We start from the raw sequence: 13,900 nt of genomic DNA, 5'->3' as shown, positions 1-13,900 counted from the left end.
ACCGTCGTCCTCCCGAATGCGAGTGAACAGGGATGTTTAAGTAACATGCAACAGATAGGGCTACAAGGACAAGGTCTCATAATAAATGGCATTCGTGACATACCTGATCCATCTTTTCAGCTACCAACCACCATTAGCAAAACCAAATCCTTAAACACCACATATTCACTATTCTTATGTACACGACATTTCCTACGAAAATCTCCCATGCAGAAACCTGACCTACCTGGACGTTACTTGGAACTCAACCCTTCTCAACTCCTTGGACCAAATCCTAACCACTCAGAACAGTCGAATTTCAATGGAGAATTATTTGGGGATATAAGGCAATATCACAGCAAAATCAGCACAGTCTGATCATGTGAGGAACTCCCACAGTCACACTCAGTAATTTTGCCAATAATAACTGTCTATTGTTATATCAATCACAGAGTTGCACAGATCCTGCCCCCATCAACCTTTCACCTACAGACCTACACCAATAGTACTAGCACCTGTGAGGAAGTCGCTCAACTACTGAAGAGCTGGAAAAGAACTCCCAGAAATAGTATGAGGCAAAGACTAGCAGAATATGTACTGCATTTACAGTAAAAAGTTAGGTAGTTTCAGGTACAACCACAGAAAGAATTTGGAGGGCCAAATTCTTCAAAGAGCGGAAGGATGTAATGGCAGGAGCCAAAGGTAAGGTCTGATAAGAACCACTCACTGAAATACATTGGTGCAGCTGTATACAATACCGTCTGCCTACGTGCCACAGCTCACCTGCTTGGTGACCTGCGAGTTACTGTAACTGTAGACACATTGACACACAATACATGTGACATTTTCAGTGGCAATTCCACAACAAACCTACTTTGGCAAATATAAATACTGACCGCCTATATATATTTTTTTTTTTTTTTTTTTTTTTTTTTTTAAAATTATGAATTTGGCCAGCTATGGACCGCATACAACTTAAGACTTATGGTGTTTCTTTTTCTTCCATTCTTCCCAGTACTTCTTCATTTTCTCGCCAACTGCTCGTCTCTGCTCATCTGTCCACACTCTCTTGGGTCGAGGTTTTGGCGCATCTTCTTCATAGTTTGCGTTTTCTATAAGTAGCCTAAAGTTATTCCTGTCACGTATTATTTCTTCTGTAGCACCTATTTTGTTGGCGTCTTTCTTTACTGCTTCTATCCATCCTACAGTGTTTTTCAGCTTACTAACATAATTAAAAATTTTCTTTGTAATTCGTGTTTCTTCCATTCTTTTTAAATGTCCATAAAATTTTAGCCGTCTCTTCCTCATTGTATCTGTGATCTTTTCTGTATTTTTGTATAGGTCTTCATTTCTCCTTTTAATCCACCTGTTTTCCTTGTTTTTCTCAGGACCTAGAATTTTTCTTAATATTTTTCTCTCTCTTTTTTCTAGTTCTCTTAATTCGCCTTTCTTATTCAATGTTAGGCACTCTGATCCATATGTTGCTTGTGTCCTAATAACTGAATTATAATGTTTAATCTTTGCTTGTATGGATATTGATTTCTTATTGTAGTAGTTTTGTGTTAATTTATATGCAAATTCCAACTTTTTTATCCTTTCTTTATTTGTTGTGTTATCCAGTCCATTGGCTTGGATCCACTCCCCCAGGTATTTGAATCTATCAACTCTTTTAATTTTTCCATACTTTGTTTTCATAAACTTTTCTGTATTATGTTTGTGTTCTATATACTCGGTTTTTTCGTAGGATATTTTTAGCCCAGTCTTTTCAGCAATCTCGTGTAACATATCAAGCATAACTGTTGTGTCTGTTCGGTTTTCAGTTATCAATGCCATATCATCCGCAAAGGCTAAACATTTTACTTCAAATTTGTTCTTTCCTTGGCCCATGCTTATACCCTTTGTGCCTCTGTTTTTTAATGTGTTTTCCCATGGTTTTACTACTTTATCTAAAACAAAGTTAAAGAGAATTGGGGACAGTCCGTCACCTTGTCGAACTCCTGTTTTGATTTTGAATGGTTCAGAAATTTCACCTTGAAACTTAATTCTTGATGTTGTATCTGTGAGCGTTTGTTCAACAAGTCTTCTGGTGTTTTCATCTATCCCTGATTCATAAAGTATCTGGAATAGTGTTTGTCTGTCAACTGAGTCGTAGGCCTTCTTGAAGTCTACGAAAGTAACTACTGTATTTTTATTTTGTATAGCTCTCACTCTCAAAATTGTTTTTAAATTAAGAATCTGTTCTTCACATGATCTACCTTTTCTAAATCCTGCTTGATAATCTCCTATATTAGGTCCTGCTTGTTCCTCTATTCTATTTAAAAGTGCTTTAGAAAGTATTTTGTATGTCACTGGTAACAAGGATATGCCCCTGTAGTTGTTGGTGCCTGTTTTATCTCCTTTTTTATGGAGAGGGCGGATCAATGCTTGTTTCCAGTCACTGGGTATGATTCCTTTTGTCCAAATGTCTTTAATTACTTTGTGAATTTTCTGACATGCGGATAAGCCCCCTAGTTTCCACATTTCTGCCACTATCCCATCCTCACCTGGTGCTTTGTCATTCTTCAATGCTTTGATAATCTTTTCTATTTCTTCTACTGTAGGTGGTTCCGACGGTGGATTTTCATGTTGTGGTTTTTGAAATTGTAACCTGTCATTAGGCTCCTCACAATTTAATAGATTTTCAAAGTATTCAGCTAAGATTTGGCAGTTCTCTTTATTGCTTAAAACCATTTTTCCATTTTTATCTTTAAAATGTAAACTTGGTGACTGGAATCCTGTTAAAACTTCTCTGAAAGTCTTATAGAAGTCTCTAGTGTTGTTCCTTTTGAAGTCAGAAACCATTTCTTCTAATCTGTCTTTGTCATATTTTCTTTTCACTGATCTGATGATTTTTGCTGTCTTTTTCCTTTCTTCCTTAAACTCTTCCCAGTATTCATGTTTCTTATTGCTGTTCCATTTTTTCCATGCCTTTAGTCAATTGTCAATTGCTTCATCATTGACACACATATCATCCATCCACACATATGTGTGGATGGATATGTGTGTGTGTGCGCGAGTGTATACCCGTCCTTTTTTCCCCCTAAGGTAAGTCTTTCCGCTCCCGGGATTGGAATGACTCCTTACCCTCTCCCTTAAAACCCACTTCCTTTCGTCTTTCCCTCTCCTTCCCTCTTTCCTGATGAGGCAACAGTTTGTTGCGAAAGCTTGAATTTTGTGTGTATGTTTGTGGTTGTTTGTGTGTCTGTTGACCTGCCAGCACTTTCATTTGGTAAGTCAAATCATCTTTGGTTTTAGATATATATTTCCTACGTGGAATGTTTCCGGATGTTGTCTGGTGATTATATGTGTAACTTTCTAACAGTGCATATTTATATATATATAAAAAAATAGAGGGAAACATTCCACGTGGGAAAAATATATCTAAAAACAAAGATGATGCGATCCACCAAACGAAAGCGCTGGCACGTCGATGGACACACAAACAAACACAAACATACACACAAAATCCCAGCCCTCGCAACCAACGGCCGCCCCGCCAGGAAAGAGGGAAAGACGAAAGGATGCGGGCTTCAAGGCAGAGGGCAAGGAGCAACCCCAATCCCAGGAGCGGAAAGACTCACCCTAGGGGGAAAAAAGGACGGGGGCACGCACACACACACACACACACACACACACACACACACACACACACACACACAGACATATTCAGAGGCAAAGAGTTTGGGCAGAGATGTCAGTCGAGGCGGAAGTGCAGAGGCAAAGATGTTGTTGAATGACAGGTGAAGTATGAGTGGCGGCAACTTGAAATTAGCCGAGATTGAGGCCTGGTGGATAACGGGAAGAGAGGATATATTGAAGAGCAAGTTCCCTTCTCCGGAGCTCAGATAGGTTGGTGTTAGTGGGAAGTATCCAGATAACCCGGACGGTGTAACACTGTGCCAAGATGTGCTGGCCGTGCACCAAGGCATGTCTAGCAACAGGGTGATCCTCATTACCAACAAACACTGTCTGCCTGTGTCCATTCATGCGAATGGACAGTTTGTTGCTGGTCATTCCCACATAGAATGCATCACAGTGTAGGCAGGTCAGTTGGTAAATCACGTGGGTGCTTTCACACGTGGCTCTGCCTTTGATCGTGTACACCTTCCGGGTTACAGGACTGGAGTAGGTGGTGGTGGGAGGGTGCATGGGACAGGTTTTACACCGGGGGCGGTTACAAGGGTAGGAGCCAGAGGGTAGGGAAGGTGGTTTGGGGATTTCATAGGGATGAACTAACAGGTTACGAAGGTTAGGTGGACGGCGGAAAGACACTCTTGGTGGAGTGGGGAGGATTTCATGAAGGATGGATCTCATTTCAGGGCAGGATTTGAGGAAGTCGTATCCCTGCTGGAGAGCCACATTCAGACTCTGATCCAGTCCCGGAAAGTATCCTGTCACAAGTGGGGCACTTTTGTGGTTCTTCCGTGGGAGGTTCTGGGTTTGAGGGGATGAGGAAGTGGCTCTGGTTATTTGCTTCTGTACCAGGTCGGGAGGGTAGTTGCGGGATGCGAAAGCTGTTGTCAGGTTGTTGGTGTAATGCTTCAGGGCTTCCGGACTGGAGCATATTCGTTTGCCATGAAGACCTAGGCTGTAGGGAAGGGGCCATTTGATGTGGAATGGGTGGCAGCTGTCATAATGGAGGTACTGTTGCTGGTTGGTGGGTTTGATGTGGACGGACGTGTGAAGCTGGCCATTGTACAGGTGGAGGTCAACATCAAGGAAAGTGGCATGGGATTTGGAGTAGGACCAGGTGAACCTGATGGAACCAAAAGAGTTGAGGTTGGAGAGGAAATTCTGGAGTTCTTCTTCACTGTGATTCCAGATCATGAAGATGTCATCAATAAATCTGTACCAAACTTTGGGTTGGCAGGCCTGGGTAACCAAGAAGGCTTCCTCTAAGCGACCCATGAATAGGTTGGCGTACGAGGGGGCCATCCTGGTACCCATGGCTGTTCCCTTTAATTGTTGGTATGTCTGGCCTTCAAAAGTGAAGAAGTTGTGGGTCAGGATGAAGCTGGCTAAGGTAATGAGGAAACAGGTTTTAGGTAGGGTGGCAGGTGATCGGCGTGAAAGGAAGTGCTCCATCGCAGCGAGTCCCTGGACGTGCGGGATACTTGTGTATAAGGAAGTGGCATCAATGGTTACAAGGATGGTTTCTGGGGGTAACGGACTGGGTAAGGATTCCAGGCGTTTGAGAAAGTGGTTGGTGTCTTTGATGAAGGATGGGAGACTGCATGTAATGGGTTGAAGGTGGTGATCTACGTAGGCAGAGATAAGTTCTGTGGGGGCTTGGTAACCAGCTACAATGGGGCGGCCGGGATGATTGGGTTTGTGAATTTTAGGAAGAAGTTAGAAGGTAGGGGTGCGGGATGTCGGTGGGGTCAGGAGGTTGATGGAGTCAGGTGAAAGGTTTTGTAGGGGGCCTAAGGTTCTGAGGATTCCTTGAAGCTCCGCCTGGACATCAGGAATGGGATTACCTTGGCAAACTTTGTATGTGGTGTTGTGTGAAAGCTGACGCAGTCCCTCAGCCACATACTCCCGACGATCAAGTACCACGGTCGTGGAACCCTTGTCCGCCGGAAGAACGACGATGGACCGGTCAGCCTTCAGATCACGGATAGCCTGGGCTTCAGCAGTGGTGATGTTGGGAGTAGGATTAAGGTTTTTTAAGAAGGATTGAGAGGCAAGGCTGGAAGTTAGAAATTCCTGGAAGGTTTGGAGAGGGTGATTTTGAGGAAGAGGAGGTGGGTCCCACTATGACGGAGGACGGAACTGTTCCAGGCAGGGTTCAATTTGGATAGTGTCTTGGGGAGTTGGATCATTAGGAGTAGGATTAGGATCATTTTTCTTCGTGGCAAAGTGATATTTCCAGCAGAGAGTACGAGTGTAGGACAGTAAATCTTTGACGAGGGCTGTTTGGTTGAATCTGGGAGTGGGGCTGAAGGTGAGGCCTTTGGATAGGACAGAGGTTTCGGATTGGGAGAGAGGTTTGGAGGAAAGGTTAACTACTGAATTAGGGTGTTGTGGTTCCAGATTGTGTTGACTGGAATTTTGAGGTTTTGGAGGGAGTGGAGCTGGAAGTGGGAGATTGAGTAGATGGGAGAGACTGGGTTTGTGTGCAATGAGAGGAGGTTGAGGTTTCCTGGAAAGGTTGTGAAGGGTGAGTGAGTTGCCTTTCCGGAGGTGGGAAACCAGGAGATTGGATAATTTTTTGAGGTGGAGGGTGGCATGCTGTTCTAATTTGCAGTTGGCCTGCAGGAGGATGCTCTGAACAGACGGTGTGGATGTGGGAGAGGAAAGATTGAGGACTTTTACTAAGGATAGGAGTTGACGGGTGTGTTCATTGGCCGAGTTGATGTGTAGGTGAAGGATTAGGTGGGTGAGGGCAATGAATTGTTCAGTTTGGAACTGGTATAGGGACTGATGGAAAGAAGGGTTGCAGACAGAGATGGGAACTTTAAGTGTGAGGCCGTTGGGAGTAATGCCAAATGTCAGACAAGCCTGAGAAAATTAAATATGCGAGCGTAATCTGGCTAGGATGAAGGCATGTTTGCGGAGGGAATGTAAATAAAACTTAATGGGGTCGTTGTTGGGGTGTTGTGAGGGTGACATGGTATTAGAAGGTGGAAAGTGTAACATGAGGTTAAAATGAAAATGAAAATAAAAATATATGGGGAGAGATAAAGGTGAACTAGAAAGTAACTGGAGATCTGTTGTGAAAAAAGGCGAAAAAGTGTTGGTTAAAGGTGGGCTATGTTGATCCTGTGGTGAACTTGGATTGGTAGACAACGATGTGCACAAAGGTTAGGTGGTTGTGTTGCCGCCAAAACACGTTAAAGGATGGAGAAATTCGGGAAAATTTTGAAAAAACTGCATGTAAATGTATTAAAAGGAGTGGTTTTGTGGTGGCAGATTATGAAAATGAGGCTAACAATTGCCTGGCGAAGAAATAATGACGTTAAAACCTGTGGGAAGCGGCTAAAAACTATCAGTGATGTGGGAAAAACAGAAATGGAAATAAAGCGAAAGTTATCAGAACTATCCGAAATGGTTGTTCAATAGGTGAAAGGAACTGTTTGTGAACTAGAAACGGTGGATTTTATAGCAGAGGTAGTGTTGAAAACGGAACACACACACACACACACACACACACACACACACAGATATATATATATATATATATATATATATATATATATATATATATATATATATATATTATGGTTTGGAAGTGGGTGACGTATTACTGACTATATATAGGCGGGATAAAATTGTATAGTAGATTACGGTAAAAAGGAGAAGGTGAATACAAAGTGAAACTACTGGCAAAAACAAAAAGAGAAAATAAGACGACAGATTTCGAAATGCAACAGTGGCAATAACAAACGTAATTGTTGGGTTCAAATTAATGATATGAATATAATAGAGGGAAACATTCCACGTGGGAAAAATATATATAAAAACAAAGATGATGTGACTTACCAAACGAAAGCGCTGCCACGTCGATAGACACACAAACAAACACAAACTTACACACAAAATTCAAGCTTTCGCAACCAACTGCTGCCTTTTCAGGAAAGAGGGAAGGAGAGGGAAAGACGAAAGGATGTGGGTTTTAAGGGAGAGGGTAAGGAGTCATTCCAATCCTGGGAGCGGACAGACTCACCTTAGGGGGAAAAAAGGACAGGTACACACTCGCGCGCGCGCACACACACACACACACACACACACACACACACACACACACATCCACCAGACAGCGTGGTCATCGGTCTCATCGGATTAGGGAAGGATGGGGAAGGAAGTCGGCCGTGCCCTTTCAGAGGAACCATCCCGGCATTTGCCTGGAGTGATTTAGGGAAATCACGGAAAACCTAAATCAGGATGGCCGGACGCGGGATTGAACCGTCGCCCTCCTGAATGCGAGTCCAGTGTCTAACCACTGCGCCACCTCGCTCGGTGACAAAAGCAGACATTTTCAAAATTGTCTGCTTGTGTCTGTGCACGTGCGGACGGACATGCGCGCTTGTGCGAGCGCACACCCGTCCCTCCCTCTCCACAAGGCAAGCCCCCCCCGCTCCTGGGGGGGAGGGTGGGGAGTCGTTCCGGTCCCGGGAGCTGGGGGGCTTGCCTTGGGGGGAGGGAGCGACGGGTATACGCTCGCACACGCGCGCATATCCGTCCGCACGTGCACAGACACAAGCAGACAATTTTGAAAATGTCTGCTTGTGTGCGGGTGGATGTGAGTGTGTGTGCGTGTGTGTGTGGGTGCGCGTGCGCGAGTGTGTACCTGTCCTTTTTTCCCCCTAAGGTAAGTCTTTCCGCTCCCGGGATTGGAATGACTCCTTACCCTCTCCCTTAAAACCCACATCCTTTCGTCTTTCCCTCTCCTTCCCTCTTTCCTGACAAAGCAACGGTTGGCTGCGAAAGCTTGAATTTTGTGTGTATGTTTGTGTGTCTATCGACGTGCCAGCGCTTTCGTTTGGTAAGGTGTTTATATCGACCTGCCAGCGCTTTCGTATGGTAAGTCACATCATCTTTGTTTATATATATATATATATATATATATATATCTCGGCCCAAACTCTTTGCCTTTACAAATGTCTGCTTGTGTCTGTGTATGTGTGGATGGATATGTGTGTGTGTGCGAGTGTATACCTGTCCTTTTTTCCCCCTAAGGTAAGTCTTTCCGCTCCCGGGATTGGAATGACTCCTTACCCTCTCCCTTAAAACCCATATCCTTTTGTCTTTCCTTCTCCTTCCCTCTTTCCTGACGAGGCAACCATTGGTTGCGAAAGCTAGAATTTTGTGTGTATGTTTGTGTGTCTATCGACCTGCCAGCGCTTTTGTTTGGTAAGTTTCATCATCTTTCTTTTTAGATATATATATATATATATATATATATATATATATATATATATATATATATATATATATTTTTAAAAAAAAAACAAAGATGAGATGACTTACCGAACGAAAGCGCTGGCAGGTCGATAGACACACAAACAAACACAAACATACACACAAAATTCAAGCTTTCGCAACAAACTGTTGCCTCATCAGGAAACTGCTATTAACAATTAATAGCACAGAATGTGACTTACCTTTCATTACATTCATAAAATATGTTCACAGTTCTTGTAGTAGCATGCATGCTACAATTGTAATAGTATGTTTCACTAAAAATTTCAACAAAATGTCAAGTTCAAATGAATAAAAATGATTCTATACTACTTTATGTTTTTACAACAGTTAATCATATGCTGCACAAAAAGTATATTTACAAAACAACAATAAGTAGATCATTACCTGAAAGGAGGCACCAGCTTGCGCGGATCATCTGTCTTGACACGAATTTCATAATCTGGAAAGCTTGCACGCAAATGGTCCATATCCAGAAATGTGTCATTGAAATCCATTGTATCTATTTCATTTGGCATCCTGTAATGATAGAAAAGTACTTTAGTTCTTACAGTAGTTTACTTGAATCGTTTATGTTCTTGGAATAGTATACTCATTTATGTAAGATAACTACAACTGTTTGTATTTTGATGCTCTCTTCATTAGTACTCACTTTCAAATTAGCCCACAGCCGGTGAAAATATGGTTATAGTTACACATTACTGCACAGCAAAAATAAGCTCATATATTACAACAAGAATTTAAATTCATTAGTTATAAAAGCAGAGGTGGGAAAAAAAGAAACTAAATGCAGAGAAACTTTTGCCAAGTTAGATAAAATCTCTTAGCAGGTCAAAATATGCATGTAAAAGTGCATGGCACTTTCTAAAATTTTTCTTGGGCTACCCTTCAGTTTCATTCCACTCCATGTGAAAACAGCTGTGTCAAATTTGTGCTCAGCAGTGTAAAGGAAAAGGGTGTCCCCAGCCTTCAAAATTGATATAATGACAAAAAGAAAAGTTTGCAAAATATTTCTCCTGTATGACAAATTAATTCATTACCCAATGCACGCCCAGGCCCGCCCCCCTCCGCCTTTCGGGCTCCTTAAACGAAAGTGTTCTCATGTCACAAATGCACTGACTGGCTGACATAAGCAGTCAGTGACCTAAAGAAAAGTAGAGAGAGGGAATAGTGAGCCGAGCTGTTCCCTTATACGACACAGCCCAGGTCACTCTACTAGACTTTCACTTTCGAGAGAATGTAGCAGCCACAGCAAACACAATGTTTTTATCATCAGTTTGTTTACAGAAGAAAAATCTATTTACAGAGGCAGTACTCCTACGAAATAACTGTAATTGCCGTTTGTCCAACAAAATTTCAATGTTTTCTGGTACAATTTGTGGTTGTGTAAATTAACTGTGCATCAAAGGGCCACACTATCTGTGCAGGGCAAAATTACTTATTGGGAAAAAGCACAAATTCTGATGCAAGAGCTGGGTAACCATGTACCACAATTAGAAGTTTCATATCAACAATGAGGCAACTACCAAAATATACTGCATCCTCAGTGGATGGTGATAAGCAAAAGGAAACAGATTTCATTCAAAAATGTGATGACATTTTTGACAGAGCAGATGCTAGTAAGTTAAATATCAATAGCACTGAAACAAGTAAACAGTTTTAGATCAACAAAAGGCTAAAAGCTTGGCCAATGATCATGAATGGAATCAATTACCAGCTACTTGAAAAGAGAAAATAAAATCTGTGCAAGCCGCAGCAGCAAGGAAGAGGAGAGGGCAAAGTGAATATAAAATTCAACAATTAGGTAAATCATTCATGCTGCAGTCAAAGCATCTTATACGAATTTCTGCATTATTTAAAAGTTTTATAATATCAGATTGTTGATTGTGATATCTATTATGTGGATTTACATAAACTGAAAAATCATTTGTGGTACCCATCTAAATCTGTCACCTAGCATTTTTTTACCCAGATTAACTTGTAATTCAATAGCAAAAATGGTTAACATGATGGATCATGAGGTGAAATCACTAAACAAAAACACAGAAAGTGGTAACGCAAGAATTAACAAATCCGCAGAAATCATCACCAACAGGACCACACAGTTTGATTTGAACTAAATAAAACTATTTTTTATCAGGTTGGAATTGAGTGAAAAGTTTGTTAAAACAGGTACTTCGCAGAGGCATGAATGTGAAAATTTTGTAAGTGCTATAGAACTAATGAATAAACTGAAAGTTGAGAATGATCCACCAGAAAGAGGCATGAGGTTCCTGGAGGACAACAATAGAAAAAAAGGAAAAGAAAGAGAAAGAGAAAGAGAAAGAGAAAGAGAAAGAGAAAGAGAAAGAGAGAGAGAGAGAGAGAGAGAGAGGAGAATGTGATTTAGGTTTTTTGGTGATTTTTGCTTTATGAGCATTAGTATGTGGTCATCAGAGGCTATAACAGCACAGAAAGGAGTTGCAATCTCAAACAAGTTTGTTTGTCTCCACCACCGGAAGACAAATGTTAGGCATAGTAATATGCCTTGGATCACGGCCTTATGTTCATAAACCATTAATCATCAAAAATGCAAATATTCGCCCTGAAAGCCTGTACTGTATGGCTAATGAGCTTGAGGTTATTTCAAGGTATCATCATAAGATTCCAGGGAATAAAAGAGAGACTTTACCAAAACTATGGTTTTAAAAATGAAACTTCTATTTTATCATCTTACTTTCCTCACAAACACAATACACAGTAGTGTTATAAATTGAATTATTAAAGTTAATGCAACTCATTTAATAATTAAGTTGAAAGTAATTGGTTGATCAGCTACTTAACTATCATTTCTTTAAAACTGTATGATTCCTAGAAACTGACAATGGTGTTTGATATAACCTAAATAAGCAGATTGCACAACATTGTCAAAACTTCACACATAACAAATCACATTGTGCGATGATGTTGTCTTGATACTTATTACCACTGGTGTAAAAAATCTAATAATCAAAAGAGACAGATATGTGCTGAGCTGAAATTTGGTAATAATTATGAGTTTATTAACTATTTTAAATCACATGGAAATCTGTTTAAGGAGATTGTAAAGCAGGAAAGGAAATGACAAACACTAAATTCACTAAGAGGCACATAAATAAATCCAAAGCAGTATGAACATTTGCCAAATTTGAAATTGGAATCAAACCTAGAAACAAATAAACTTCTAAAATGAAGATATATGACAAAATAGTTGTAAATCCTGCTATAATATTAAAAATTTTAATGAATTCTCCATGACTGCATAAAATCTGATGATGTAGATTGCTATCATGATAATGTACTTTTATCTGGCTTAGGTTAGAGCAAGTCTAATTAAATACGTATGACAAAGTAACAAAAAAATATATAGAAGTAACAATATTAACCCTAAAATTAAAAATTCTGTGGTATTAGATGGAATGCCTGTCAAAGTTAGTACAGTAGCTTCCAATAAAATAGCACACCCACTGTACAAATTAATTAATCTGTCATTTGAAGAAGGCTACTTTCCAGATTTTCTGAAATATGCAGAAGTGAAATGACCACAATGCTCCAAAGAAAATATATAAATTTACTGTCCAATTTGCCTTCTTCCCATGTTCTATAAAATACTAGCTTAGCACCTGCTGCTTCTTTCACCTAGACTGTATGGCCTGAAGAATTTTTTTTTGTTTTTATTTGATTGAATTTTTATGGTGTTCACAAACTGCAACATCATCTAAGTTTTCATGCTACTTAAGGCCATATAAGCATGTTATTTTACGAATGTACTTTTGACCAAAAAGTGATTCTGGTGGCTGGAGTCCAAAGATTTTGTTAATCATGCCTTTTGTGTTCTTATGGATATATTTCCATGGCCTGAAGAATTTTTTTTGTTTTTATTTGATTGAATTTTTATGGTGTTCACAAACTGCAACATCATCTAAGTTTTCATGCTAATTAAGGCCATATAAGCATGTTATTTTACGAATGTGCTTTTGACCAAAAAGTGATTCTGGTGGCTGGAGTCCGAAGTTTTTGTTAATCATGCCTTTTGTGTTCTTATGGATATATTTCCAGAGCAACTTTTGTGCCTTAACAAATATTTCTTTATATCTAAACAAGAAGTCAAATACCAATTTTCAGAAATACAGCTTTAATTTTTTTTTTTTTTTTGGGGGGGGGGGGGGTAACAAAACATTTTCTTAAAAATTTTCAGCCCCTATTGCACTTCCTTAGGGGCTGAATCGCCAGAAACACTGAAACATATTTTTTTACTTCTAACTGAGAAATCAAATACCAATTGTCATAGATATAGCCTTAAAAATTATTTAGTAGTTCTTTAGTAACTGTTTATTTACAAAAAAAACTTTCACCCTCTATTTTATGCCTTTAGTGACTGAATTTCAAAAAATGCTGAAACAATTTTTTTTTTTTTTTATTTGCTGAGTGAAAAACCAAATACCAGTTGTCATAGCTCTAGCTTCAAACTTCCCTTAATAGCAACATACTTTCAAAAAGCCTTTCATCCCCTATTTCACTCCCTTGGGAATGGGATTTTGGACAATCCTTTCTAAAATGATGCCTACAGTAATAAGATCCATACCTTCTCCAAATTTCAAGTTTCTATCCCTAGCAGTTTGGGGTGGGCAATGATGAGTCAGTCAGTCAGCAGGACATTACCTTCTATATACAGGGATTTGAAAAGAGTTTTGCAATTAAAATTCAAAATTTTTGTCAAAAATTTAACATACCCTCAAAAAAATTTGCCTTCCAAGAAAGCAAAGTACAATTTTTGCCACCAAGAAATTTGTGAATTAAGTTAGATCCTCTTGAGATATAGTACAGTCTCTGGGGAAATGCTAACAACACAACAAGAACCTTAATCTTACAGAAAAAATTATGATAATTATGCAGTGCAAGACCAAGAGCATCTTATCAGTTACTATACTAAATATATAGT

General features: G+C 39.9%; 1 protein-coding gene across 1 annotated transcript in view; it reads right to left on the bottom strand.

Moving 5' to 3' along the window:
* LOC124805223 (RNA helicase aquarius) overlaps window positions 1-13,900 on the bottom strand; it is a 380,133-nt gene that overhangs the window by 129,914 nt on the left and 236,319 nt on the right. The window contains exon 16 of the mRNA XM_047265726.1: window positions 9,328-9,459. Within this exon, the coding sequence (XP_047121682.1) occupies window positions 9,328-9,459 (132 nt within the window). The remainder of the gene's footprint in view (window positions 1-9,327; window positions 9,460-13,900) is intronic.

The sequence above is a fragment of the Schistocerca piceifrons genome, chromosome 1 (genome assembly GCF_021461385.2).
Source record: "Schistocerca piceifrons isolate TAMUIC-IGC-003096 chromosome 1, iqSchPice1.1, whole genome shotgun sequence".
Classification (NCBI taxonomy): Eukaryota; Metazoa; Arthropoda; class Insecta; order Orthoptera; family Acrididae; genus Schistocerca; species Schistocerca piceifrons.
This window is presented reverse-complemented; position numbering and strand designations above follow the sequence as displayed.